Source organism: Orycteropus afer, unplaced genomic scaffold, assembly GCF_000298275.1.
Source record: "Orycteropus afer afer isolate SDZICR_OR568_19922 unplaced genomic scaffold, OryAfe1.0 scaffold00020, whole genome shotgun sequence".
In the NCBI taxonomy this organism is placed as follows: domain Eukaryota; kingdom Metazoa; phylum Chordata; class Mammalia; order Tubulidentata; family Orycteropodidae; genus Orycteropus; species Orycteropus afer.
Genome location: NW_006921607.1, coordinates 8,515,739 through 8,542,338, shown reverse-complemented (window position 1 = coordinate 8,542,338; position 26,600 = coordinate 8,515,739). Strand labels below are relative to the sequence as shown.

General features: G+C 46.9%; 1 protein-coding gene across 1 annotated transcript; it reads right to left on the bottom strand.

The window, feature by feature from the left end:
• Nucleotides 1–954: 954 nt before the first annotated feature.
• On the bottom strand, nucleotides 955–26,600 carry LOC103191848. Its single transcript, XM_007934727.1, has 15 exons — nucleotides 26,492–26,600; nucleotides 25,248–25,464; nucleotides 23,146–23,250; nucleotides 21,426–21,557; nucleotides 20,337–20,421; nucleotides 20,170–20,233; nucleotides 19,671–19,756; nucleotides 18,722–18,904; nucleotides 13,930–13,983; nucleotides 12,797–12,949; nucleotides 11,461–11,528; nucleotides 9,380–9,425; nucleotides 6,993–7,056; nucleotides 1,148–1,227; nucleotides 955–969 (listed from the first exon to the last, which is right to left on the bottom strand). Exons 1-15 carry the CDS (start codon nucleotides 26,598–26,600, stop codon nucleotides 955–957), a joined length of 1,461 nt encoding a protein of 486 aa, XP_007932918.1.

Sequence of the window (26,600 nt, the reverse complement as noted above, 5' to 3'; positions counted from 1 at the left end):
CCATGGTTTAACTTGTGTGTTAATAATAGACAGGACTATGAGGTAAACAATTAAACCAGTGAACACTCCTTAGAACAATCCACCATGGAAGATCAGAAGGGCAGCATTTGTGCAGGGAAAAGCTCAGAGGGCAGGAATACATAGGAAAGAAGGACACAGGGAAAAGGTGACCACAGGGAGGAAGTGGGAAGAGAGCTGTTACATTGTGAAGATTGAAATCAATGTCATGAAACAAAATGTGTATGAACTGTTAAATGGAAAACGAATTTGCTCTTTCACTCAAATCACAATAATAAGTTAAAAAAAAAACACACACAAAGAGAGTGAGAGTCATTTTAAGGTGAGAGAAAAAGAAATGAATGTCATCTCTAAGACTTTCCACCTCCCCCTGCCCTCCATCAGCCTCCTTTTCCGCAACCACGTTCTCTCCTCAGATTCGGCCCACAGTTGGAAGGAAGAGGATGGAAGAGGCAGGGCAGCCCCAGGGGCAGTTTCAGAGCTGACTCTGATGGCTCGTCATTCCTCCTCTGGCTTTCTATGCCCCCTGGTCTCTGGCTGGATCTAACCTCTGGCGATTAGCTGGGCTGGATGGCTCTAGTTCCCAACCTCTGGGAGCTCAGAACAGCAGGCTCCAGAGGCACCAGCCCTATCCTAGGAGTAGGTGTGCCCAAGTTTGAGGAACCTGAGTAGTCTGGGTAAGGGTACAGGCTTTGGAGTCAGATGAACTCTGGTTATAATCCTGGCTCTGCTGCCCTGGGTAAGTTTCTCTGTCTCTCATAGCCCCAGTTTCTTTAGTTGTAAGATGGGAAAATAACAGCATTCACTTATGATGCTGTCGTGAAGGTCCCTTGTGTAAGACACTGAAGTTCTCTGTGAGTCCTGTGGTCTAGCTGTGCCCCATGAAAGATTCATGTAGCCCCTCATAGCCTCAGTTTCTTCCTCTGCAAATAGGGGTCATATCCAGGAGTGCTGTGAGGAGGAGGCAAGGTAGGGAGGTAAAGGACTCCGGGCACAGGAAGTGTCTCCTCTCCCCATAACTCAGCATGTCCATTTGCATGAAGTGGCCATCTAAGATCTGGGCCTTGAAGGTGTCTAGCTCTGACCCTCCACATGCATTTTAGGAAGTACCCTTTTCCCCAGCACTTACCTCAGAAAAGTCCATATGGGCCTGGTCAAAGGAGATGCCCTTGATGTTGGGCAGAGGGAGGTCTTGTTTTCTGAGCCGTTCTGCAATAGGGGTGGGCAGGGGAGCTTAGTGCCCTTGTGGGCAAGGCTTCTCACAGGTAGAGGACAAGGGAGTGATGTGGGGACAGGCCAGCTGATTCTTGCTGCTCCAATGCCCAGGACAGGGAGGGTACTCAGTGTGTCCCCCTTCCCTTTCTCAATTGGCTCTATCTCCCAGCCTCATCAGGCAGCCCTGAAATTGTAAGCTGCTCCAGTCCCAAGTCTCTAAATGGTTACCTTACCCACTTACTACAAACCTATCTTATGAGGATTCTATTTTTTATTTTTTAAATTTTTATTGTGATTTGGGTGAAGGATTCTTCCTGAATAAATTCATTGACATGCTTATGAATATATTCTCAGCAACATTTGAAGCCATATTTGATTTGTGGAAGGCTTCTTATGAATATATTACTGAATTTTATCCTTTTTGTTTAATTAAGGGAAACTGTTGAAAAACTAAAAACAATAAATTTGGCAGAAACAAAAAATGTATCAAAAAAGGGTAGAAAGAAGTCAGTGTAAACTGAAATTACCTTTAAAACACTGGGAGTTTGGTTATACTAATAAAAACATCCATTGAGTTTATCAAGGAAAGAAAATAATCATGACTGTAACTTTATCCATTACATATATAAAAACAATAGCACTTCAAGTAAGTTTTTGGTTATTATTGTATTATTAGGTGCCGTCAAGTTGGTTCCGACTCATTGTGACCCAATGTACAACAGAACGGAACACTGCCCAGTTCTGCACCATCCTCAATCATTGCTATATTTGAGTCCATTGTTGAAGCCACTGGGTCAATCCATCTCACTGATAGTCTTTCTCTTTTCCCCTGACCCTCTACTTTAAAGTGGAGGGTCAGCAAAGAAGGGGAAGGCCCTCAACAAGACGTATTGACACAATGGCTGCAATGATGGGCTCAGGTATAGCAAGGATTGAGAGGCTGGCGCAGGACCAGACAGTGTTTTGTTCTGTTGTACACAGGGTGGATATGAGGTCAGAGCCAGCTTGATGGCATGTAACAACAACAACTACTACTTTACCAAGCATGATGTCCTTCTCCAGGGACTGCTCCCTCCTGAGAACATGTCCAAAGTACATGAGATGAGGTCTCAGCATCCTCCCTTCTAAGGAGAATCCTGGCTGTACTCTTTCAAGACAGATTTGTACATTTTTCTGGCATTCCATGGTGTCTTCAACATTCTTCACCAACACCATAATTCAAAGGCATTAACTCTTCAGTCTTCCTTCCTTATTCGTTGTGTAGACTTTGCATGCATATGATGCACTTAAAAATACCATGGCTTGCATCAAGCACACATTAGTCCTCAAAGTGACATCTTTGCTTTTTAACATTTTTAAGAGGTCTTTTGCAGCAGATTCATCATCCAATGCAATACGTCATTTCATTTCTTAACTGCTGCTTTCATGGATTCTGATTGTGGATCCAAGTAAAATGATATCCTTGACAACTTCGATCTTTTCTCTGTTATGATGTTGCTTACGGGTTCAGTTGTGAAGTTTTTGTTTTCTTATATTGAGCTGTAATTCATGCTAAAAGCTGCAATCTTTGTTCTTCATCAATAAGTGCTTCAAGTCCTCTTTGCTTTCAGCAGGCAAGGTTGTGTCATCTGTATATTGTAGGTTGTTAATGAGTCTTCCTCCAATCCTGATGTTGCATTCTTCTTCATGTAGTCCAGCTTCTCAGATAATTGGCTCAGAATACACATTGAACAAGTATGGTGAGAGGATACACTCTGACACACACCTTTCCTGATTTTAAACCATATAATATACCCTTATTCTATTTGAACGACTGTCTCTTGGTCTGTGTACGGGTTCCTGTAAATGTTCTGGAATTCCCATTCTTTGCAATGTTATCTGTAATTTGTTATGATCCACACAGTCAAATGTCTTTACGTAGTCAATAAGAAACAAGTAAATATCTTTCTGGTATTCTCTACTTTCAGCCAAGATTCATCTGATATAAGCAATAATATCCCATGTTTCATGTCCTCTTCTGTATCTGACTTGAGTTTCTAGCAGTTCCCTGTTGATACACTGCTGCAACCATTTTTGAAATATCTTCAGCACAACTATTTTTGAATTATCTTCAGCAAAGTTTTGCTTGTGAGTGATATTTGTGATGTTTGATAATTTCTGCATTCTGTTGAATCACCTTTCTTTGGAATGGGCACGAATATGGGTCTTTTCCAATTGGTAGCCAAGTAGCTGTTTTCCAAATTTCTTGAAAGATGAGTGAGCACTTCCAGAGTTGCATCTGTTTTTGAAACATCTCAGTTTGCATTCTGTCAATTCCTGGGACCTTGTTTTTTACCAGTGCCTTCAGTGCAGCCTGGACTTCTTCCTTCTGTACCATTGGTTCTTGATTATATGCTACCTCTTTACTTGGTAGGGGAGCTCTGGTGGCATAGTGCCTAAGGCATTTGACCGCTAACCAGAAGGCTGGTGGTTCAAACCCACCAGCCACTCCTTAGAAGGAAGGTTGGGCAATCAACTTCTGTAGTGATGCTGCCTCGGAAACCCAAGGAGAGGTTGCTGTGAGTGGGATCCAACTCCATGGCAGTGCATTGCATTTGTTTCTGTTGTTCCTTAAATGGTTGAATATTGACCAATTCTTTTTGGTACAGTGACTCTGTGTATTCCTTCCATCTTCTTATGATGCTTCCTGCATTGTTCAATATTTTGCCCATAGAATCCTTCAATATTGCAACTTGAAGCTTGAATTTTGTCTTCAGTTCTTTAAGCTTGAGCAATGCTGAGTGCATTCTTCTCTTTTGGTTTTCTAACTCCAGGTCCTTGCACACTCACTATTACACTTTACTTTGTCTTCTTGAGCTGCCCTTTGAAATTTTCTGTTCAGCTCTTTTATTTCATCATTTCTTCCATTCATTTTAGTTCTTCTATGTTCAAGAACAAGTTTCAGAGTTCTCTTCTGACATCCATCTTCTCTTTCTTTCCTATCTTTTTAATGACCTTTTGCTTTCTTCATGTGATTCCTTAACGTCATCCCACATCTTGTCTACCTTCGGTCATTTCTGTTCAATGCGTCAAATCTATTCTTGGGATGATCTCTAAATTCCTCTTTAGTTTGGCATTCTCAGCATTAAAAAAGAAAAACAACAAAAAAACCCCAAACTCCCTGCCATAGAGTCGATTCCAACTCATAGCAACCCCCATTGGACTTCAGAGGTTGTAAATCTTGTGGAAGCAGACTGCCTTATCTTTCTTTTGCAGAGCAGCCACTGGGTTCAAACTACCAACATTTGGGTTAGCAGCAGCCAAATGCCTAACCACCACCAGAGCTCCTCATTCTTGGCATAACACAAAGCAATGCACTGCCATTGAGTCGGATCCAACTCATAGTGACCCCTCCTTGGGTTTCCAAGGCAGTATCTCTTATGTTAGACTGGGTTCTCTAGAGAAACAAAACCAGTAAAGCTTATATATATAGAGAGAGGAAGAGAAATTTATCTTAGGAAAATGGCTCACACACTTATAGGAGCTGGCAAGTCCAAAGTTCTTGGATCAAATGTCAAGCTGGAGGCTTTTCCTGACTCACGCAGCTGCAGGGACGGAGGAGCTCAAGGTTGGCAGGGAGTATACTGGCTGTTGACTCCGACAAATGATGAATCCAAGATCTCCAGGCTGAATGGTGGATTGTTCACTCACAGACAGTTGTAGGCAGCACAACAGAATCCCGATCCACAGAGAGTGTCTCTTTTCCCAGGATGTCCATAAATATACTGGAGGCAGGCCACACCCCTAGGGAAGCTCCCTTTCAACAGATTGGCTGCTCAAAACATATTCATCTGATCCCATCATGGGAATAACTACAACTGCTTAAACCACAGAATTGTGGTCAGCCAAGTTGACACACAGCTCCAACTATCACATCTCTACAAAAGTATATTGCCCAACCTTCCTTCTGAGGAGTGGCTGGTGGGTTTGAACTGCCAGACTTCTGGTTAGTAGTCAAATGCCTTAGGCACTATGCCACCAGAGCTCCTGATTCCTGGCATAGTAGACCATATATTTGTCTGATTATAAATGGCCAATACCAGTCCATTTTAGCTCACTAATACCTGTGATACCAATCTTTATGCATTCCACTTCATTCATTGACAACTTCTAATTTTCCTAGATTCATTCTTCGTACATTCTATGTTTCGATTATTAATGGATGTTTGCAGCTTTTTTCTTCTCATGTTGAGGTATGCTACATTAGCAAATGAAGGTCCTGAAAGCTTTATTCCTTTCATATCATTAAGGTTGACTCTACTTTAAGGAGGTAGCTCTTCTCCAGTTGCATTTTGAGTGCCTCCCAACCTGAGGGGCTCATCTGTGGCACTATGCCAGTCAGTGCTCTGTTGTTTTTCATAAGTTTTCACTGGCCAGTTTTTTCCAGAATTAGATAGCTAGGTCCTTCTTCCTAGTCTGTCTAGTCTGGAAGCACCACTGAAACCTATCTACTATGGATGACTGTGCTGGTGTTTGAAATACTGGAGGCATAACTTCCAGCCCCATAGCAACATGCAAGTCAGCACAGTATGACGACAAACTGCCAGACAATAGGTAGAAAGTTTGGGATTAGCAAATTTGGTGAACTTGGACAATTGGTCAGTTTGCAATTAAAGTCTTAGTGAATTAACCATTCACTCAACCTCTCTGGGACTGTAAGGGGGGCATCTGAAACTGAGCCAGGTGATTTCTAAGATCTGAGATCTGAGCTGTTTTTCTATCCTTTATGTACTTCCAGCTGCTCCTGAGCACCTGGAACTGAACAAAGTCCTGGGGACACAACAGGAAATAAATCCAGGTGGAGTTCCTGTCTTTGGGCAACTCAATCTGGTTAGGGACAGGCATCAACCAAGTAATCACGTGGATGGACAGAAGGTTGAGTGATTGCTATGAAATTGCATCAGGCAGAAAGTCTCCTAGGCACTATGCTTCCGTAGAACTCACTTTCCCACAAGCCTCTGCTTCCTAGGACCACCTCTCAAAAAACCACCTGCTTGTTGTTATCTCAGAATCTGCACCTGAGGGAGCCCTGACTAAGGTAATAGTACTCTGGAAAAATAACTTTGTTGCTGATACCTGAAGAGATGTCTTGGTAAGTTCAGATTTCTGGCATCTCTCAACAGATTAAACAACAACAACAAAAATCTGCCCTGCTGGCAATATCCTACTGAGCTGAGTGTTAGAAACCCACTTCTTGTTGTTGTTAGATGCTGTTGAATCATTTCCGACCCATAGCAACCACATGCACAGCAGAACGAGACACTGCCTGATCCCGCACCAGCTCCATGATCCCTGCTATATTTGAGCCCATCATCGCAGCCACCGTTTCAATCCATCTTGTTGAAGGCCTGCCCCCTTTTGTCGACCCTCCACTAAGAAACCCACTTAGGTGGGGCAAAGTCTCCCCATTTTTCCACAAGCCACACCTGGGCCATTCCACTTGGTCCATTGTCTGCCTGGCCTCTGCAGGTGTTGGAGTTGTGAGTCCTGGATTTCATCCCCTCTGAGGACCTGTCCCTGTTGTCCTGACATTCCATAATGCTAATTTCTACTTCCTCTGAGAAGTCCTCCATCTGCCTTGTTTGAGGCTCTTCTTGGCTGGCCCCAGGGGGCAAAGCAGAAGTCAGTTGTCAACTGTCTATGCAGACATTCTAGATGTGGTTGATGCTGCCCTAAGCTACATGGTACATGGCATGACAGAGGAGTAGAGTGTAGCTTACCGTTGTACTTGGCCAAAAACTTGCTCTTCAGAAGCTCTGAGAGAGAGGCCTTCAGGTGTTCTTCCTGCAACAGATGAAAGGAACAGGCAGGGTTGGCAGATTCTGACCAGGGGGTGGGGGACCCCAGCATAAAGATGTACAGAGGGGATCAAGAGAAGTCCTGTGGAGTATGCTTTTGGAAGACATTGGAGACAGATATCAAGAGTAGTAAGATGACTGGGGAAGGTTGGGGGCCTTGAAGAAAGCAGCCCTCACCCTAAGTTGCAATGACTATCTCCATATCTCTGTAGGGTAGCCCTGGGGAAGGGGAAGCTGGTTGCTCTGACCCCCTGGGCCACAGCTGCACAGGGACCAACTTTGGGTTAGTCCAAAGAGGAGCATTCTAATGCTGAGATAGTTATAATAGGTGCAGGAATGGTCTCATTGAAGTACTGAGCCTCCTATCACCATGAGTGTTCAAGCGGTCCTGATCAGGGCTGTCTCAGCCCATCTAGAAAGACTAGTGTCTTCAAGACACTCTTTTCTCAACTGTTGTCTTCTCATATCTGCATTGTCTATGATGTGTGTGGTGACCTCCTGAGATGTGACACCTTGTATAGTGCACAACTTGTCCAACCATCCCTGGCAGTCCTGGTCTGGAGGACCACTCTCTGATGATGTTACAGAAGAAACCTGGGCAGATGATTTTTTGGATCTATCAACCCTGGGATTCTGTGGAAGTAAGGATGGAGCAAGACCTTGTGTAATGGAGATATTTTTGAAGTGCTTCTCAGTGTATGTTCTCACTCAGAGAACATTTTTGTTTTGTTTTGTTGTCCCTTTTTCAGCCTTCCTCCAGCAGGGCTAAAGCATAAGGCTCATGGTCCTGTGGAAGTGGAGGGTGGTAGCATGTCCCCAGGGTGGGAAATAGGGAAGGGGCAGACAGGGGCAGTGAAAGCCCAGCTAGAACAGGAGCAGGAACAACCTCTGGGGGCGGAGACCATGTGTTCCCTCCACAGAGGACTTGTCAACGGCACCCCAAGGACAGGGACGAGCCAGACCAGTGACACTACAGCAGAAACCCTCACGCTGTGGTGGGCACAGGTGGCTTAGGATGTCACTGGGAAGCACAGAGGTGGGGAGACTTGGAGAAGGGCCACATAGCTCTGGTGTGAGTGCAAACTATGAATTGCTGAATATTTCCACAAGAGAGGCCGTTTTCAACCTGTGGAAAAGGAGATGCTCTTAAGATTCCTGGTATCATCCTGGATGGCTGTCTTTCACTCCTTCCCTACCTCCGCTCCCTCAGGAAGTCTTGTCACCTCTACCTTCACAAAACATCCTATTCCTGACCACTACCCCGTCGACTGCCACCACCCTGGGCCAAGCCTCATCAGGACTCACCTGGAGTTTTCTACCTACCTCCTCACTGGCCCCCCTGCCTCCACTGCTGCATCCTCTAGTCTGTTTCCACAGGTGGCCAGAGGGGTCCTGCTCTGCTCAGAACCCTCCAGGGACTCCCATCACACTCAGAGCAAAGGCCTGCCCCTCCTACAAGGCCCTGCGTGGACTGGCCCTGCCAACCCCTCTGACCTGCCCTCCTCCCGGGCTTCTCTCACTGACCCGGCTCCAGTCACGCTGGCTATTCCCTGAGCTCATCAGGCATAGCTGCTGTTTTGGGACCTTTGGCCCTCCTCTTCCTCCATATCCCCAAGGCTTCCTCTCTCCCCTCCTCCAAGTCTTTTCTCAGATCTCTCCTTCTCAATGAGAGCTTCCCTAACTCCCTGCTTGATAATACCCCCATCTCTGTAGTACTTCTTTCTTTTTCAAAAGCATTGTCACCTTCCTGGAGTCCCTGGTGGCACAAATGGTTAAGTGCTTGACCGCTAACTGAAAGGTTGGTGGTTTGAGCCCCGCCAAAAGTCCTCAGAAGAAAGGCCTAGTAATCTGCTTCTGAAAGTTCACAACCTTGAAACCCTGGGAGCACAATTCCACTCTGCAGCACATGGGGTTGCCGGGAGTTAGAGTCAGCTTGACAGCAACTGGTTAGGTTTGGAATCAAATACCATGTGATTTATTCTATTTTTTGTTTGTTAGCTGACTTTATCCTGCTAGCATTTGAGCACCACGAGGGTAGAGACCTTTGTTTTCTTCACTAATACACCCCAAGCACCTAAGCCAGGACCAGGCACATAGTAGATGCTCAACAAACATTTGTTAAGCATATGAATGGATGAAATGTCCCTGTGTCTTCTGTCCCCACCAAGGGGCACAGGGACCCTAGAACAAGATGAAACCAGTGATAGAAATTGAATGAGGCTTTCAATCTCAGTGACACTGGCCTTTTCTCAGGCCTGCTCATGGACCCTTCAGGACCCATGGGAGGCCAAGGTTAAGATGAGACTCACCTGTTTCATGAGGTCAGCAGGGTAGGGGCCCAGGGTGATTGTGGTGCTACCAGAGAAAAGAGATCATTCATTTAGGTCACAGCAGCTGATTGTGGGGTGCAGTGCTCAGTGAGCTGTGAGTCACAGCACTCGGGCCCTAGTCCTGCTCTGTTCTCTGTCACTGTGTGACCCCAGCAAGTCTTGTCACTTCTCTGAGCTTCATATGTACAACAGGCATAATCTCTTCCCAGACTAATTTGCTCCCAGGGTTGTGGTGAGGATCAAATGTGAGATGTGAAGGGACAAGAGCATGACGCTTGGGAATAGTAATGGCAGCCAGCACAAATTGGAGTCCCTACTATGTGCTGGGTATGGGCCTGGATCACCTCATCTAATTGTCACCACAATCCTGCTCATTTTACAATCATTGTTATGTGATGAGTGACACCTATGACCCTGTGTCTGTTGTGTGCCCCCCGGCTTTCCTCCTTTGGAGCCTTATCAGAACTTGCTTCATCCCCACTCCCTCCCACATGAGATTATTTCTCTCCAGGAGATGAACATAATTACCATCACCAGCATCTCAATAATAACTAGTATGTACTGAGTGCTTGCTGTAGCCAGTGCTGAGCACTTTATGCATGTATGGTATTTTTTCCTATTGACACCCCCAGATCTAACTGTCGCCCTCTTTTACAGACTGAGAAACTAAAGCTCTGAGCTTGTGATTTTTGCCCCAGACGTTCTGGGCCCTCCTCTCAGCCTTAAGTTGTGCTTGCACCTAGCTACCAGACTTCGGCCAGTCTCGCCCCAGATGAAACAAGGGGACCATGCCTCAACGATGACTGAGTCATTCCAAAGAGGCAACTCAGTCCTGGCTCTCTCCATCATCACTGCCCGTTCTGTCAGTCACCTTTGTTCCTTCCTTTAGACCAGAGATGAAAAGTGCGTTTCATTGAGTGCACTGGATTTGTTTGGCAAAGGCTGTGTAGGAAAGGACTCTGGGGCTGCCTCTGGGCTCAGTGAGAGACTGCTGCAATTGATTCGAGCCATCTGCCTCGGGCACTTTGAGAGGCAAGAGGTCCCTTCAAGCTCGTTTGCCAGCTAAGCATTAGGCCATTACACCCTCCCCTTTTTCTCTTGACAGGTCCCACCCAGGTTCCTACTCTGGCACGTAGACTTTTCCAATCACTTCAGCCCTTGGTCATCTTTCCCTGGAGCAGGAGAAGAAGCTTTTGAATTTGGCAGACTTGAGTTCAAATCCCAGATCTTCCACTTACCAGCTGTATTCTAGGACAAATCACTTCTCCTCACTGAGCCTTGGTTTCCTCTTCTATTAAATGGGACTAGTAGTGTCCATCCCTAGGGGTGCTTGGGAGGTCCTGGTACAGAGGCCAGGTATGTAAACCTCTAGGCACAATGACTAGCACATAGTAGGTGTTTCAGAGGGTATGCTAGTTCCCAAATGCCTATTGACTACACTCTACACTCGGATGGGAATAATAATGCCTTCAGTGTTCTGTTGTTTTTTTACTCCCTGAATTTGCTCCCAAACACTCTGAGGTTTGAGCACACAGTAGGTGTTTTAGGAAGACCTGAAATGGATTATTTAGATAGAGCTGGCTCATACTACACATTAACAAAGACATAGAAAACTCCTTATGAGGCACTAGCCCCATGCTCTCAACTGGCATTTGGGGGCAAGCTACCTGGATGCTATTTGCTGAGTGCCAGGCATGCTGCCAAAGATGTCACATACGTGAGCTCATTGAATCCTCATAATAACATTGCAAGGAAGGTATTCTCTATGTTGCACAAATGAAGAAACAGAGGCACTGAGAGGGTGTGTGGAGTGCCAAGGGTCACACAGCGAGGAATTTTTTGAGCTGGGGTTTGAATGCAGGCCTGTTGAGTTCAAAACCTTTGACCTTCACCACAAGCATCCCCTCCCTCCTTCCTTTCACAAATCACGGTGCTCCACTGTCCCGAGCTAACAGCTGGCATGGAACCTGCACCCTTAACCACATTCTGCCTCACCCCATCTCTCTTTCTCTTTGTCAGCCATCTTATTCTTTCTGAACATCCAAAACCAAAAACATCACCTGTCTGGATTGAGCTGAATACTTAATTTCCGGTTTCTTGAGGAAAACACAGCCTCTGAATGGAGTTTCTATGAGGAATTGAAATGAGGTCAGAACAGGAAAGGTATCCTCTAGCCAGAGACACTTCCTTCACTCCACCCCGTGAGTACTCCTCCAGGGTAAACCCCTGGTCCTGTGCCTCCCCTCCCCACCAGACATGTCCTTCTCCACCTGTTGGTTCACATGTGTTCAGACCTCAAGAGTGTGGGTGTTGTTATGGGCGAGGGCACTGGTGGGTGTGGGTGCCCCTGGCGGCGGGGAAGTCTGGGGCTGGATGCAAGTGGAGGGGACTCAGCTCAGTGGAGGGAAAGCCTTTTGCAATGAGAGCCACTTAGCAGTAGAATCACTGTTTCTGGAAGCTAGAAGACCCCTTGGTTTTGAGGAGGTCATTGATAGGTCTCCATAATTCACATGGTCAGCTTATAAACTAGAAACAGAACTTTTACTAAAGTCAAGAATGACTGAGTTTCCTGACCACAGAGTCAAGTCAACTAAGATCCAAGGCACCTGCTGTCCACACTGGGATGGACCCACCTACCCCCTTGTCTGAGGTACTTTCTTCCCAACTACAGAAATAGAAGGAGCTCTGGTAGTGTAGTGCCTAAGGCACTTGACTGCTAACCAGAAGGCTGGTGGTTCAAACCTACCAGCCACTCCTCGGAAGGAAAGTTGGGTAATCCTACTTCTGTAGTAATACTGCCTCGGAAATCCAAGGAGGGGTCGCTATGAGTCGGGGCCAACTCAATGGCACATAACAACGACAACACAGAAATAGAGACCCCAGGGTTCTCAGAGTGCAGAAGTTGAAACTTTTGGAGGTTGTATTTCTCCAGAATTTCTCCCAGGGCTTGGCCTGTTTCTATGAAGCCTGGGTCACCCTCTCCCATGGAGCACAGAAACACAGACACGTTGATCCCCTCCATGAACAAACAGTTACAAACTTCCCCCAGTCTGTAGATGAGGGCTTTTAATGTCCAGGGAGAAAGACAGAAGATTTAACAACCACCCCAGGTGGTCTTGGAGGCAACTCCTTTGTTGCTGAGGAAGTCTGTGGGGAGCATTGGGGGTGAATCAGGGAGCAGGTACTTGAGTATTTTAATGTTTTAGTAACAGGTGCAGCTGTCCAGGTGTGGACTAACTGAGTCTCAGTGGATTACATGGTGGTGAGGTTTGCTGCTGCCTTCCTGTTAACCCTGCCCTCAGCTGGAGTCAGCAGGCCTCAGAGGGTGTCCTCACAGCTGATCTAAGTGTCGTCCCCCACCCCCCAGTGGATAAAAGCACCTCCCATCTCACTTACCCAGGAAACAGAAGCAGAGAAAGTGTTGCCGGGCCCCAGCAATACCAGTGAGCCAGGCTGGGTGACTGTGGCCCTGTGGTTGTCAAGGTGGATGGTGGGAGGATCCGGGGTACTGATGGTCAGTCCTAGGTTTTCTCTGGACCAATTAGAAGTCTGACGAGATTAAAACAGAAAAGGTGCAGGAAGGGACAGAATATGGCCTTCCTTGGCCCCCAGCTTGGAGGATGGGAACAAGACCATCTCAGGTGCCAGGGTGTCTAGGGTTTCATTGTAGCTCTGCAGTGACTTGCTGTGGAGAGCTTCTTTGAGATGGGATTCTGTCCTTCTGGGCATGCACAGCAGGTAAAATATAGATTTTGGAGCTAGATGCCCAAGGCCACCACTTACAAGCTGTGTGGACTGAAACAACTTTCTTAATCTCTCTGTGCCTTGATTTTCACATTTGATAACTGCATCTACCCTGTGAGGTTTTTGTGAGGATTAAATGGGTTAATTTATGTAAAGAGCTTAGAATGGAACTTGGCACATAGTAATGCTATGTATGTGTCAGCTATTATTGTTTTGTTATTATTATTGTTTGCCTACCAGGTGCCATAGTCTAAAAGCCTTTGGAGAGAGGGCATTGTCATACACTTAGCATGGGTTTTGGAGTCAGGGGGCCGAGATCAAATCCTGGTTCTGTTCTTTACCGGACAATGTGCGCTTGGGCAAGTGAATTCATGTTGTTGAGCCTTAGTTTGCTCACCTGTGAAAAGGGGACATAGTACAGGGTTGCCTGAGGATTAAATGAATGTACATGAAAGGGCCTGCTCACTGTTATCTGCTATGCTCACATCTGGCTGCCTTGCTAGGTCTGCCTCAGCAAGCTGTTGTCGTTTTGTTTAGTAATGAATAACAGTGATGGCCTCATGGCCCCAGTCCCTGGGCCAGGCACTGAACAAAGTGCCTTACTTGCATTGCTTGTTTCATCCTTACAACACCTGTGAAGCAGGTGCTGTGATCAGCAGAGACCACAGCAGGAAACCCTTGCCGAATGGAACATGCCCATGTGACCCAGCCCAGCTTTCTCACCCCAGAATCTTTTCTGAGACTCTGGCCAGGGCCCTGGGTCAGAAGCTGGGGAGAACGCTCACCTTGTGTTTGGGCTCCAGCTCTCTCAGCAGCAACAGCTGAATGAGGTCGACAGCCTGGAAAAGGGCAGATTGTAGGCTAAGCTTTAGAAAACTGAGCAGGCTGAGGGACTCAGGGGGGTTCAAAGCCTTGTAATTGTCCCCACGTCTACACACTGCCTGCAAACCCGGTCTCAGCTGAGAAGAGCCATTCAGCTGGTTTCTTGTCATGAGTTATCTTGAAAGGTTAACTTTTTGTTGTTTTGATGATTTTTCCCTAATGTTTTATTATGAAAATTACTACAGGTTGTTGGGTGCTGTCGAGTAGATTCTGACACACACACATACGAAGAACATTTGCGTACTCATCACCTAGATTCTACTATCGCATTTTTCCTATACTTGCTTTATCATGGGAGCCCTGGTGGTGTAGTGCCTAAGGCATGTGACTGCTAACCAGAAGGCTGGCGGTTCAAATTCACCAGCCACTCTTTGGAAGGAAGGTTTGACAATCTATCTCTGTAGTGATACTGCCTTGGAAACCCGAGGAGGGGTCACTATGAGTTGGATCCGACTTCATGGCAGTGAGTTTGGTTTGGTTTTGGTTTTGCTTCATCTCACTTCTATCCATTTATCTACTCTCCACTGATTTTTAAAAATAACAAATAATTGTAGGAAATATTACAAAAATATCCACTCCAATACTTCTTCCCTTTCCCCCAGAATCCTATTCTCAAGGGTAACCACTGTTGACAATTTGGAGAATATCCTGACAGATTTTTTTCTACACATGCACAGTTACAAATAGATGGGAACATTCTAACCACACAGTCCCGCACCTTGTTTCTCTGAACATCAGTTCCTACAGAAAAGCCCCATTCTTTTTAATAGCTGCATAGTATTCCAAACTGTATACCCGTAACCTCATTTATTTTACCAGTTTCTCACTGATGGACACCTGTGTTACCTTCATTTCCCCCTCTATAATGAGTGAAGCTGCAGAGAACACCCTTGCACATGTACCCTTTCCCTCTGATACAAGAATTTTTGTAGACATGCAATTGCTGAGTTAACATGTAACTGTCTCAGGGCAGCCACACCTGTGTGGGATGAAAAGAACAACATGAGGAAGCAGGACGCCCGGGCTCTAGTACCGATGCTACTATTGGGTGCCATTGGGCCAGTCAAGTCCCCACCTGGTTCTTGGTTTTGTTATGTGAAAAACAGGACATTAACATTAGACCTCTTCTAAAAGTGGATCTTAGGATTTCATTTATTCATGAAATATTTATGAGCATCTATCTGAAGGAAGGTTGGGCAATCCTACTTCTGTAGTAATACTGTCTTGGAAACCCAAGGAGGGGTCGCTATGAGTCGGGTCCAACTTGATGGCACATAACAACAACAACAACATTGAGTATCATACACACAGTATACAGTTTAAAGTCCCTGCTGGGGGAGATAGTGGATGAGCAAAGTAATATAGAGATATGGATATAGATATATACACACACATATGTACATATAATACACATATATACAGTTGATCCTTGAACAAAAACAGGTTTGAACTACACCAGTCCACTTATGTTGTTGTTGTCATGTGTCATCGAGTTGGACCCAACTCATAGGGACCCCTCCTTGAGTTTCCGAGGCAGTATCACTACGGAAATAGATTGCCCCATCTTCCTTCTGAGGAGTGGCTGGTGGGTTTGAACCGCCAGCTTTCTGGTTAGCAGTCAAGTGCCTTTGGCACTATGCTAGCAGAGCTCCTAATCCACTTATACGTGGATCTTTTTCAAGATACAGATATTGGAGAAATGTGAAAGCTAATAGACTGCACACCAGAGGAATTAACAGAAGACAACATGATGGAAACGAGTGCTTCCAATCCAGTGCCACACAGTGAGGAAGAAGACATGGAGGAAGCAGGGCCAGAAAACAGACTGACACTGGACCGTCTGGCAGAAGGTTCTGATTATTCAAGACTGCTTTTGACTTCTTTTACCGCTTGGACCTTTCTATGATGCAGGCACTAAAACTAAGGCAAATGGTAGGATTGGTCAGAAATATTTTTACAGAAATGAAAAAGCAAAAAGTCAGACAGAAATGATGATGTATTTCCATAAAGTTACACTGAGAGGGCCTGCCTTTCTTGCCTACACTTCTGCCTGCTCAACCTGTCCTCTTCCGCCTCCTCCCTCAGCCTAGGCAACGTGAAGTCAGTGAGGGTGAAGACCTTTATGATAATCCACTTCCACTTAATGAACAGTAAATAATCATTGAGTCATACAGCTAATAAACTTTCCTATTGTGTATGTGTGCGAGTGTCTCCGTGTGAAAATCTAATAGCTGTACGACAAGAACTGTGTTAGTCGACTGTTTATGTTATCAGTGAGGCTTTTGGTCAATAGTGTGCTATTAGTAGTTAAGTTTTGGGGGAGTCAAAAGTTATATGTGGATTTTCAACTATGCAGGAGGGCAGGCACCCTAATCCTGTATTGTTCAAGTCAACTGTACATACATTTGTATATATATACTTGAAAAACCAAGAAACCAAACCCACTGCCATTGAGTCAATTCTGACTCGGCAACTCTTGTTGAGTTTCCAAGGCTGTAAATCTCTCTCTCTTTTTTAATGTGGTAAAAACATACACAAGAAGACATTTACCAACATAACAACTTCTCCATTTATAGCTCAGGGACATTGATAGCATTTTTCATGTTGTGTCACCATTATTGTTAATCCTTTTCAAAAATATTCTACCACCATTACCAAGGCAGTAAATCTTTTTGGAAGTAGATTGCCTCATCTTCCTCCCATGGAGCAGCTGGTAGGTTTGAACCAGCAACCTTCTGGTTAGCAGTCAGATGCCTTAGGCACTACGCCATCAGAGCTCCTTATATATACACATATAAGTAATACTAAGTTTTATTAATATATATGAAAAAATATATATAAATTAAGTAATAGTATTAAGCTATATAAGGAGCTCTGGTAGTGCCTAAGGCATTTGACCGCTAACCAGAAGGTTGCTGGTTTAAACCCTTCAACCACTGCACGGAAGGAAGACTGGGCAATCTACTTCTGTAAAGATTTACTGCCTCGGAAACTATTTACTGCCTTGGAAACCCAAAGGGGGTTGCTATGAGTCAGAATTGACTTGATGACAGTGATTTTTTTTTTTAATTTAAATTATATATATGTGTAAATATTTATCTATCTAAGGAGCTCTGGTGATATAGTGGTTAAAATATTTGGCTGCTAACCACTTATTTGGTTAGAACCAATATTTGGTTAGAACCCACCAGCAGCTTTGTGGGAAAAAGATGAGGCAGTCTGCTTCTGTAAAGATTTATAGGCTTGGAAACCCTATGGGGCAGTTCTACTCTGTCCATAGGGTTGCTAAGACTCGGAATAGACTTGTTCTGGCTACCTAGTGCCGCTCTGACAGGAATATACTACAAATAGGATGGCCTTAACAAACAGGAGTTTGTTCTCACAATTTGGAGGCTTTAAGTCCAAGTTCAAAGTACCGGGCTCTAGGGGCTGGGTGAAAGCCCCTCAACCTTGGGGTCTAGCTCTGCCTCCTGCTCCCGGCCCATTGGAGCTAGAGGCATTTCTTCACTGAGACAGCTGCTAGCTGCTGAGGCTGAGAAGCCCCAAGATTGACAAGTAAAAAGGCACAGTCCCGATGTTACCAAATCACATGGCAGGCCATTAATTTAAGTCTATTGTAAGTCCCAAGGTCGACAGAGCATGGCAGTCTGCTGAACAATGACACAGCTACATGCAGGGTCCAAGCATTCTATAGGTTAGACCATTTCCAAGGCTTCTCCTTATATACAGGAAGCAGCCCACATCCCAAAGGCAGCTACTCAGCTGCTTATGGTAGATCCCACCATGGAGTTGTTTGCTAATCTCATCATGGGGAATAACTACCACCAGCTGCCCAGCCACTCAACCAGGCCCAGCCAAGTTGACATACAAACGTAGCTACCACAAGACTCGATAGCAAGGTTTTTTTTTTTTTTTTTTTTTCAGTTTTAAATCTATCTACCTCTCTCTCTCTGTCGCTCACTTTATACATAGTGGTCCAGAAAGGGCTCTCTGAGGAGATGACATTTGCTCTGAGACTCTTCTGAGGGGAAGAGTGTTCTGAGCAGCGACCAGCAGGTGCGAAGCCCTGAGGTGAGAGTAAGCTTGGCCTGGAGTACAGAGGGTGAGGCGAAAGTGGGAGGAGACTGGCATGGAGAGTGGGTGGGGCCAGGATTTTCTCAGAGTATGATGAGGAGCCCCTGGGTCCTTTGAGCAGTGACGTAGCTGAATTTATCCTCATTTGATCCACCCCCAGCATCCACTGACACCGGGAACTGGCTCTTCCTGTGGCCCTCCATGAGTGTGGCTCCTTGTCACCTTTCAGACCACCCCTCAGAGAAATCTTTCCTGACTACAGTGTCCAGAGCAGCCTCCTCCCTTCCATCAGCCACTTGCTACCCATTGCCTTGCCTATTTTCAATAAGAGAAATTATTTGACTTAGCTCATTGTTTTCTCGTTCAGTTTCTATTTTCCCCACAAGATCACGGACCCTTTGTAGGCCTCCAATAAATACTTATTGCATAAATGAATGGATGAGTGTTATGTTGGGCTTTGAAAGCAGAATAAGAGCCTTCCAGGTGAGGTCCAGGGAGGGCAAACGCCTTGCCTAAACCCACCCAGCAAAGCATTTCACCGCCTGGACCCTGGTTTCTTCATGTGAAAAATAGAGCAGCAAAGCTGTGTCTCGTCCCTACCACCTCTCTTCAAGCACTCACCATGGAGTCTTGGGTGTCCACGTGGATCACTTCACTGGTGTAGAGGCAGGACAGGATATCATTGTAGACTTCTTGCCAAAAGGCTAGGTCTGCCATGCTGCCCTGGGCTAATTTTGGGAGGGGCTCAGGGGACAGGTTGTCAGGCCATGGGGTTCTCTGGCCTGGGCAACAGGGTGTCTTGAGCTTCAGAGAGATGAAGAGGAAGAGAGGTTCAGTGGGAACAGCCTCCCTGGCCAATGATTGATAGCAGTTGATGTATGGAAGACTCACTATGTGCTGGGCATGAGCACAATCTCATTTGAACCTCACAGCAGCTTCACAAGAAGAGAACTATCATGGTCACTATTTGGAAGATGAGGAAACTGAGGTTCCAGAGAGGTGAAGTGACTTGTCTAAGATCCCACACATGGTAGGTAAGAGGTGGAGCTAACCTTTGGACCCATGAGCCCCATTTCCTTGCCTCTCCGCACTTGACCCCATTGCCTTCTCTGTTCTTTTGTCAATACCTCTCCCTATCCACTCAAATCACTTCCACCCTTCTGACCCACATTTTATCATTCCACGGGGAAGGGCCAATGGATGCGGAGGTAGGCAGGCACAGCCAGCCCTGTTTCTTCTCTGGGCCTCTGTTTCCCCATCTGAGGGATCCCTTCCAGCTGGGGTACTGTGTGTGGCCCTGCAACTCCTGACCTGACCCACCTGCCCCTTTTGCAGCCTTTCCTGGCCTCCAGAGTTGAGGTAGGACTCCCTGGGGCTGGCACCTGCAGCCTTGGGGGTCTCCCCATTCTCCTTCCTTGCTTCTTCTCTCCTTCCTCCACCTTCGCCTACCACTTCCTGTTCTTATTCTATTTCCTCTTTTTTCCTCCTTCTCCTCTCTGTTCTGCCCCCTTTCCAGAGAAGCCCTGACTCGTGTTCCTCTTTGTCCCCCTCCAGCCAGGGACTTGCTCACCTGGACTTTCATCAGGATGGCCTCCTCCGTGAGCTCTGTGGTGGTGACATAATACTGAAAGTCGTCTGGGTCCGAAATGTTTGGGGCTACAATGAGGAAATGAAAGTGGGGCCCAAGCTCCCTGTGGGGGACTTGGAGAGGCAACGAAGCAGGGAGAAATTAATTCTCTCTCTGCATTTATCTTTCAGCTCCTTGAGGGCTAGGCTGTTTGTGTGTCTCTGAACAATGGCCATTTATCATATTATCGTAACAGTCCTGCACAATGATCCTGTGATTAATCCCATTTACTGACTGGGTAGCTGAGGCTCAGAGGAGGGAAAACGATTTACCACAGTCACAAGGTATATATTGCCTTTTCTCTCCCCCACTACAAAGGAGGTTCCTCATGGGCAGGTTTGGTCTGTGTTGTACCCTGGCATATTTCTAGAGCCTAGAACAGTGCCTGGCACATAGTAGGGGGACAGCAGACAAACCCCTGCTCTGGCCAGCAGCAACGTACGCAGAGTGCAGTGCAGCAGGTCTTCCAGCAGTGAGTTGAGCAGGGTTGTGGCCAGGGGGCACACCTGGAGGGAAGGCATGTGGGTTAGCAACAGAGTCTGAGGTCTGGAAGCTCTCTGTTGGGGTCATACCCCTTGGAGGGTGGTGAAAGGAATTTGAGAAACTTACTATTTTCTGCAAGAGGAAAGGCAATGCCTCATCTAAGACACTAGTCACCAACTCCAGGGCTTTGTTCACCAGCAGGGTGTCCATCCTAGGGACAGGGAACAGCAGCTGGTGGGGTCTGGGCAGAGGAACACCCTTCCCCCAGGGCCTGTATAGCATGGAGTTTCAGAGTGGCTACTTCCTTCCCTGCCTGGTGTCTCCCTCAACTTTCTCCTTCTCTCTCCTACTTTTCTTTTCTGTTCTTTTTTCTTTTGTACTTTCTCTTCTACTTACTCCCCCTTTTCTTTATTTCTTCCTGATTCTCCCTCTCTGCCTCTGTTTCTTTATTTCTCTGTCTCATAAATGCCTCTGGGATTTTTTGAGCAGGGAGAGATCACACTTGGTAGACATCATGGAAGACTTCCCGGAGGAGGTGGCTTTTGCCTTGGGTAAATATAAGAAAAGGAGCTCTGGTAGCATAGTGGTTAAGCACTTGGCTGCTAACTAAAAGGTTGGTGGTTTGAACCCACCAGTCACTCTGCGGGAGAAAGATGAGGCTGTCTGCTTCTGTAAGATTTACAGCCTTGGATATCCTGTGGGGGCAGTTCTACTCTGTCCCATAGGGTTGCTGTGAGTTGGAATTGACTGGGTGACAATAGGTTGGTTGGTTTGTTTTTTTAAATATAAGATGATAGATAGTGGCCACCTTTTGTGGCAGATTCTGTGCTAAGGGGGTCACACGAATTAGCTCATCTCTTCCTCATAACCACCCCATGCTGATGGGGTAATGTGGTGATTCCATTTTGCCGGTAAGGATATTAAGGCTCTTAGAAGTCAAATTCCTTGATGAGGGCTCATTGCTATGAAATGGCCAAGGCAAGATTTGAACCTGGGTGTGCCCATGCTCTTAGTTATGATATTCAAAATGGTAGCTTGTGTGATCTGTGGCCTTAGAGATCTGCCTGCCCCTGACACCCCTGGTCACTCCACATAGCTCGACTGGGGACAAGTACCCCCTCCCTGCATGTTAGTGAGAGCTGAAAAGCAGGATCGGTGCAGGAAGACCTGGCACCTGCCTCTACCCAGAGAAGTGTGGCATTGGCTGGTACTCACTCCTCCAGAACCTTGATGCTCAGGTATCCTGGTGAGGTGTGGCACTCTTCAAAGGCCACCTCGGTCTTGTTCCCTGTCTGTTCCAGCCGTGCCCCAATGCGGATGTTCTTGATGACTTTGAGCCTCAGGATCCTGTCGGGACAGCATGTTTGGGCAAGCTCCAAGCCACAGCCCCAGGTTGAGGCCAAAGTTGGTAGCCTCCAGGATAACACAGGGTGCCTGGAGGGCTCAAGTAAAAAACTAGGAGATTTCATTACAAATATGGATTTCACGCTTTGGAAAACTTGAAGGCTCTGTTAGTACCGGGCTAACGTCTTTCATGGTGACTGTCGCCTGCAGCTGAGGATGACCTCGAGGTGGGGCCCAGGCTTGTCAGTTTGCCACATTCCTACCAGGCCAAGTGCCAAGGTGCATTGTGGTTGCACTATCATCACAAGAAAGGAGTTCTGGTGGCATAGTGCCTAAGGCATGTGATTGCTAACCAGAAGGTTGGTGATTCAAACCCACCAGCCACTCTGTGAAAAGAAAACTGAACAATCTACTTCTGTAAAGATTTACCTCCTCAGAAACCCAAAGGGGGTCGCTGTGAGTCAGAATGGACTCAATGGCAGTGAGTTTGGTTTGGTTTGGTTTTCATCACAAGAAGGAGCTCTGGTGGTGTAGTGGTCAAGGCATTTGGCTATTAACCAGAAGGTTGGTGGTTGGAACCCACTAGCCACTCCATGGAAAAAAATCTTCTGTAAAGATTTACAGCCTTGGAAACCCAACTGGGGTTGCTATGAATCAAAATCAACTCAAGGGCAGTGAGTTTGGTTTTTTGGTTTTTATCATCACAATACTTGCTACTGTGCAGTCAATTTTGACTCATAGTGATCCCCACTGGGTTTCTGAGGCTGTAAGCATTTACTGAGGTAGAGCCACTGACCTTCTGGTTAGCAACCAAATGCCTTATCCACTATGTCACCAGAAACCCTTTATCATCACAATAGTGACACATTTATGTTATAGCAGAGAAATGTTTCTCTGTGCCTACGTCTCTATCAAAGAAGTACTTCTTTGTGCTCACATCTCTACTAAGAAGAAAAACTAGACCAAGAAAGTCATCTTTCTCAAGAGAAACAGGAGCAGGCATAATCCTTAAGTGACATTTAAGAATATTCCTGTTTAAAGTGTAAGGTCACCTCTTCTTTTGGCTGCCATGTCTGTAACCCTGGGTCTATCCACACTGTAGGGTTCTGTAGGAGTAAACTCTGACAACAGCCTCATGCAGTAGGGAACCTGATCATACCCACTGCACAGATGAGGAAACTGAGGGAAAGGAAGGCCCTTGCTCAGATCACCCAGATGGTCAATGGGATCGGAGCCCAGGTAGCTTGTCCCAGTCCCTTCCAGATCATTCTGGTTAATCTACGTGGCTGCCCATTTCCTCAGCCAGGGCACGTGTCCCCTGGCATGGTAGTCAGAGGGTTTTATTTCAGCCTTTGTCTATGACACCGTGTGTCATCCTTGGCAGGTCTTTCTCCCACTCTGTGCCCAGTTTCCTCATCAGTAAAAATGGATTTGAAATGCACCCAAGTGAAAAGGCTTATTGTAATCCTCGTGGTGGCATGAGATGGTGGCTTTTGCTACCCCTGCATGGCTGCCTCTTATGTCATGGTCGTGAGGGGAAGAGCTGCCTGGGACCCTAGTGAATGGGGAGGAAGCCCCACCACACACTCACCCCTGCAGTGAGAGGTACAGTTTGCTGCGCAGTGTGACCTGCATCAGGCTGTCACTCAGGATTTGCAGGGTGACCTCAGGGCCTTTGGCATCTTCTATGACCAACCTGTGAGAAGCATGAGGGAGATTAGAGACAGGAAGTCATTTAGTCCTTGCTGGCCTTTGGGGCCTGTAACTAGGGCTGGAGATACTGGGTACAATAGAGGTTAGGGTATAATTTTCATCGTGCTGATGGGCAGGCTGAGGGCTTGAAGAGGATGTGGCTTGGCCAAGCTCAGTTCTCCTGCTGTAGGTACTGGCTTTTCCCATTCCACAATGCCATTGGTTCCCTTTGGGGTCGGCTAAGCTGGGATGACAGGCAGCTGTCCTGGATGTGGCCAGGTAAGGACTCTGTGACTCTGGAGTGTGTGTGTCTGACTAGTTGGACAAGGAGCAGACCCTGGGGCAGGGGGGAGCTCTGAGGGAGCCCCTTCCCTTGACCCTGAACCATGCCAGAACACTGAGCTCTAGTCCATACTCCACGCCTTGCAGGGCAAATCCTTCCCCTCTCTGGGCCTCAGTGCCACCCTCCACAAGATGAGGAGAATACGGTGGAGGAGCTGTCTACACACATTGAACTTATCTGAATTCAAATAAAGGCCTTCTGCAAAAGAAAAATGAGTGCATGAGAGTCAGGGGGAGCCAAATGACCCCACCGCCATCCCCCAGACCCATCGTCCCACAGGGCACCCAGGAGGGAGCAGCACCTGTACCTTCTGTTCCCTCAGGTGGACTTAGGTCTCTGGGCTGAGGGAGCCCAGGACTTCACGTACTGTCTGAACATTAGCTGCAGATGGGGGACTCATTTGGCGCTCACTGGAGCAAGTGGCAAGTACTTGTTGATGTCCCACTGGGTCAGGCTTCCTGAAGGCTGTGTTGCCTGCCTCCAGCATGGAACCTCCCTGAAGAGTTTTCAGAAAAGACTTGGACCTCACAGGCTTTCCTCTGACACACGGCTATTAGCTCTACCAAGCTGATGCCCTGTGCCAAGAAGGGTGTGCCAAGGCAGCCAGATGGCATGGGCTGGGGTGAGTGGCGTTGGCATGGGCTGGGGCAAGGATGGGCTCCCAAGCCTCCTCCCAGCTTCTCTGGGCAATGCCCTCACCCACTGCAGCACCCACACTTTTTCATTTTGTTTTATCCCTATCAGAAAATGTCTTCTGCATTTCATCATTCCAGGACCTGTCTAACTCTTCCTGCCAGTGCCAGAGATGGATTCAGAAAGGTGCCCCTGGCTGCATGGATGGACCTTACAGGAATCCCTGACCCAATCTAAATACATATCTTTCATTTATGTATGTAGTTATTTTACCAGGAGTCTCCAACTCAGCTTTCTCTGGTAGCCATGCTGGAGTGGGTAGCTGGGGACTGACTTACGGCCTGCAGTCCTAGCACCAACTATTGCCTCATGGGAAGTCAGAGCAGGTGTGGCCAGATCTTTTTTTTTTCTTTTAAATTATTGTGATTTGGGTGAACATTTACAGAGCAAATTCATTTTCCATACAGCAGTTCATACACATTTTGTTTCATGACATTGACTGCACTTCCCCACGGTGTAACAGCTTTCTTCCCACTTCCTCCCTGTAGTTACCTCTTCCCTGTGTCCTTCCCTCCCATGCACTCCTGCCCTCTGCCTTGGAGCTGTCTCCCTGTGTAAACACTGCCCTTCTGTTCTCAGATCTTTGATTTTTAGAAAGAATTGGGAAACCCAGTTTCTGGATTTTTACTTATTGACAATTAATTAAAGTATTTTTAAAATCACTCTGCAAATTTGAGAAATTCAAGTGTAGGCTGAATGTGGCTGGAGGGTTACCAGGTTGAGATCCCTGATTTAGACCCTACTTTGTTCCTAGAAAGATTCCAGGTGGCTTGCAGGGGTTTAGGAACAATGAAAACACACTGGCTTTGCACTTTCTGGGCTGCTCTGAGTACACCAAGCACCTGCTCTCTCTGTGAGGTGGGCCAGCATTACTTGCTCTCCTTGACAGGTGAGAACACTGAAGCTCGGGGAATTGGGCCCTGCCTGAGGGACAAGAAAGGCTGGAGGCAGCCTTGGGGACTCACCCGCCTGCCCTGATCAGCTCCCTCAGCAAAGGCAGTTCCTTCCCAGAGAACAAGTCCTCAACGAGCGACAGGTCTAGGCCACTGCTCTTCTTGGAGAGGTCTTCTCTGACGAAGGGCAGGTGGTCCAGGATGGCGACTCCTTCACCCGCGGCCCCTGTCACGGGCATCTTGGCCATGCGATCCAGCACGTGGTGCTCCAAGAACAGGTCTGAAATGTCTGAGGACACAAGCCTCCTCGTGTGGGGCTTCACCCTTCATTCAGTCATTCAACAAACACTCACTAGTGGCTGGACGGAGTCAGGCATTTAGATAGTCACTGAGCAACAAGTACTTATTAAATGCTTACTCTCTTTTGGGCTCAGGGAATAGGAGTGACCTCATGGAGTCTACATTCTTGTTGGGGAGACAGATAACAACTGAGCAATCTGTTAAATTAGCAAGGTCAGTTTTGAAAAGATAAATGCCACAAAGAAAATAAAACAGGAGTTGTGATGGAGCTTGGGAGGGGTGAAGGTCTGCTTTAGATAGGATGGCCTGCGAAGGTGTCTCTGAAGAGGAGGCATTGGATCTACTATTGAAAGATCTGGGAAGAGAGATGTAGGCAAAGGCCCTGAGGTGGGAATGAACCTGGTGAGTTTATGAAACAGAAAGTCATGAGGTGGGAGTGTGGTGAACACAGTAGGAGGTGGATGGACACAATGAGCTCGGTCTAGCATAGGGAGACAGACAGACAGACAGATAAAGAGACAGGGTAACATGCATAACACACTTGGGTAAGTCCGTAGGAAAGGATTGACTCAAAGGAGAGCCCGGGGGAAGGAAAGACTCCTGCTTGGAGAAATCAGGAGGACTTCCCAGTGGAGGGGTCATTAGAGCTTTGCCTTAGAGAATGAGTCAGAAGTCATCATGCAGAGAAGGAGGAAAGAGCATTTTAAGTGGATGGAACAGCATTGGCAGAGGCAGGGCAGCTGCGACGCCCGTGGAGTAGTCAGGGTAGAAGCAGCAGGAGGTGCCAGCAGGACCAGAACCTGCAGGGCCTTGAATGCCAGGAGGAGGAGTTGGCAGTTTTTCCTGAGGGTGCAGTGGAGCCACGGCAAGCATCAGAGCACTGGAAGGACAAGGAAGGTGAATTCTGGGGCTGACAAGGGGGAGCCCAGAGGAGGAGAGGCTGAGAGCAGGGAGGTGGTGTCGTCTTCGCCCCACTCTGGCTCCCTGACTCCTGCAGCTCACACCCTGGGTTTTACCTGTTTCCAGCTGATCCTTGCTGATCCTCTGGAAGAGCAGGTGCTGGGCCTCCCCTCGGGTCTGGGGCAGCAGCCCCCAGCACAGCAGCGACCCCCAGAGCAGTAGCAT

Coding starts and splice junctions, on each gene's coding strand:
- LOC103191848 (XM_007934727.1), bottom strand. CDS start 26,600: ATGCTACTGCTCTGGGGGTCGCTGCTGTGCTGGGGGCTGCTGCCCCAG. Junction 23,251..25,247: donor GAGCTGATCAGGGCAGGCGG/GTGAGTCCCCAA, acceptor TGCTTCTCACAG/GTTGGTCATAGAAGATGCCA. Junction 18,905..19,670: donor CCATCCTGATGAAAGTCCAG/GTGAGCAAGTCC, acceptor ATCTCTCTGAAG/CTCAAGACACCCTGTTGCCC.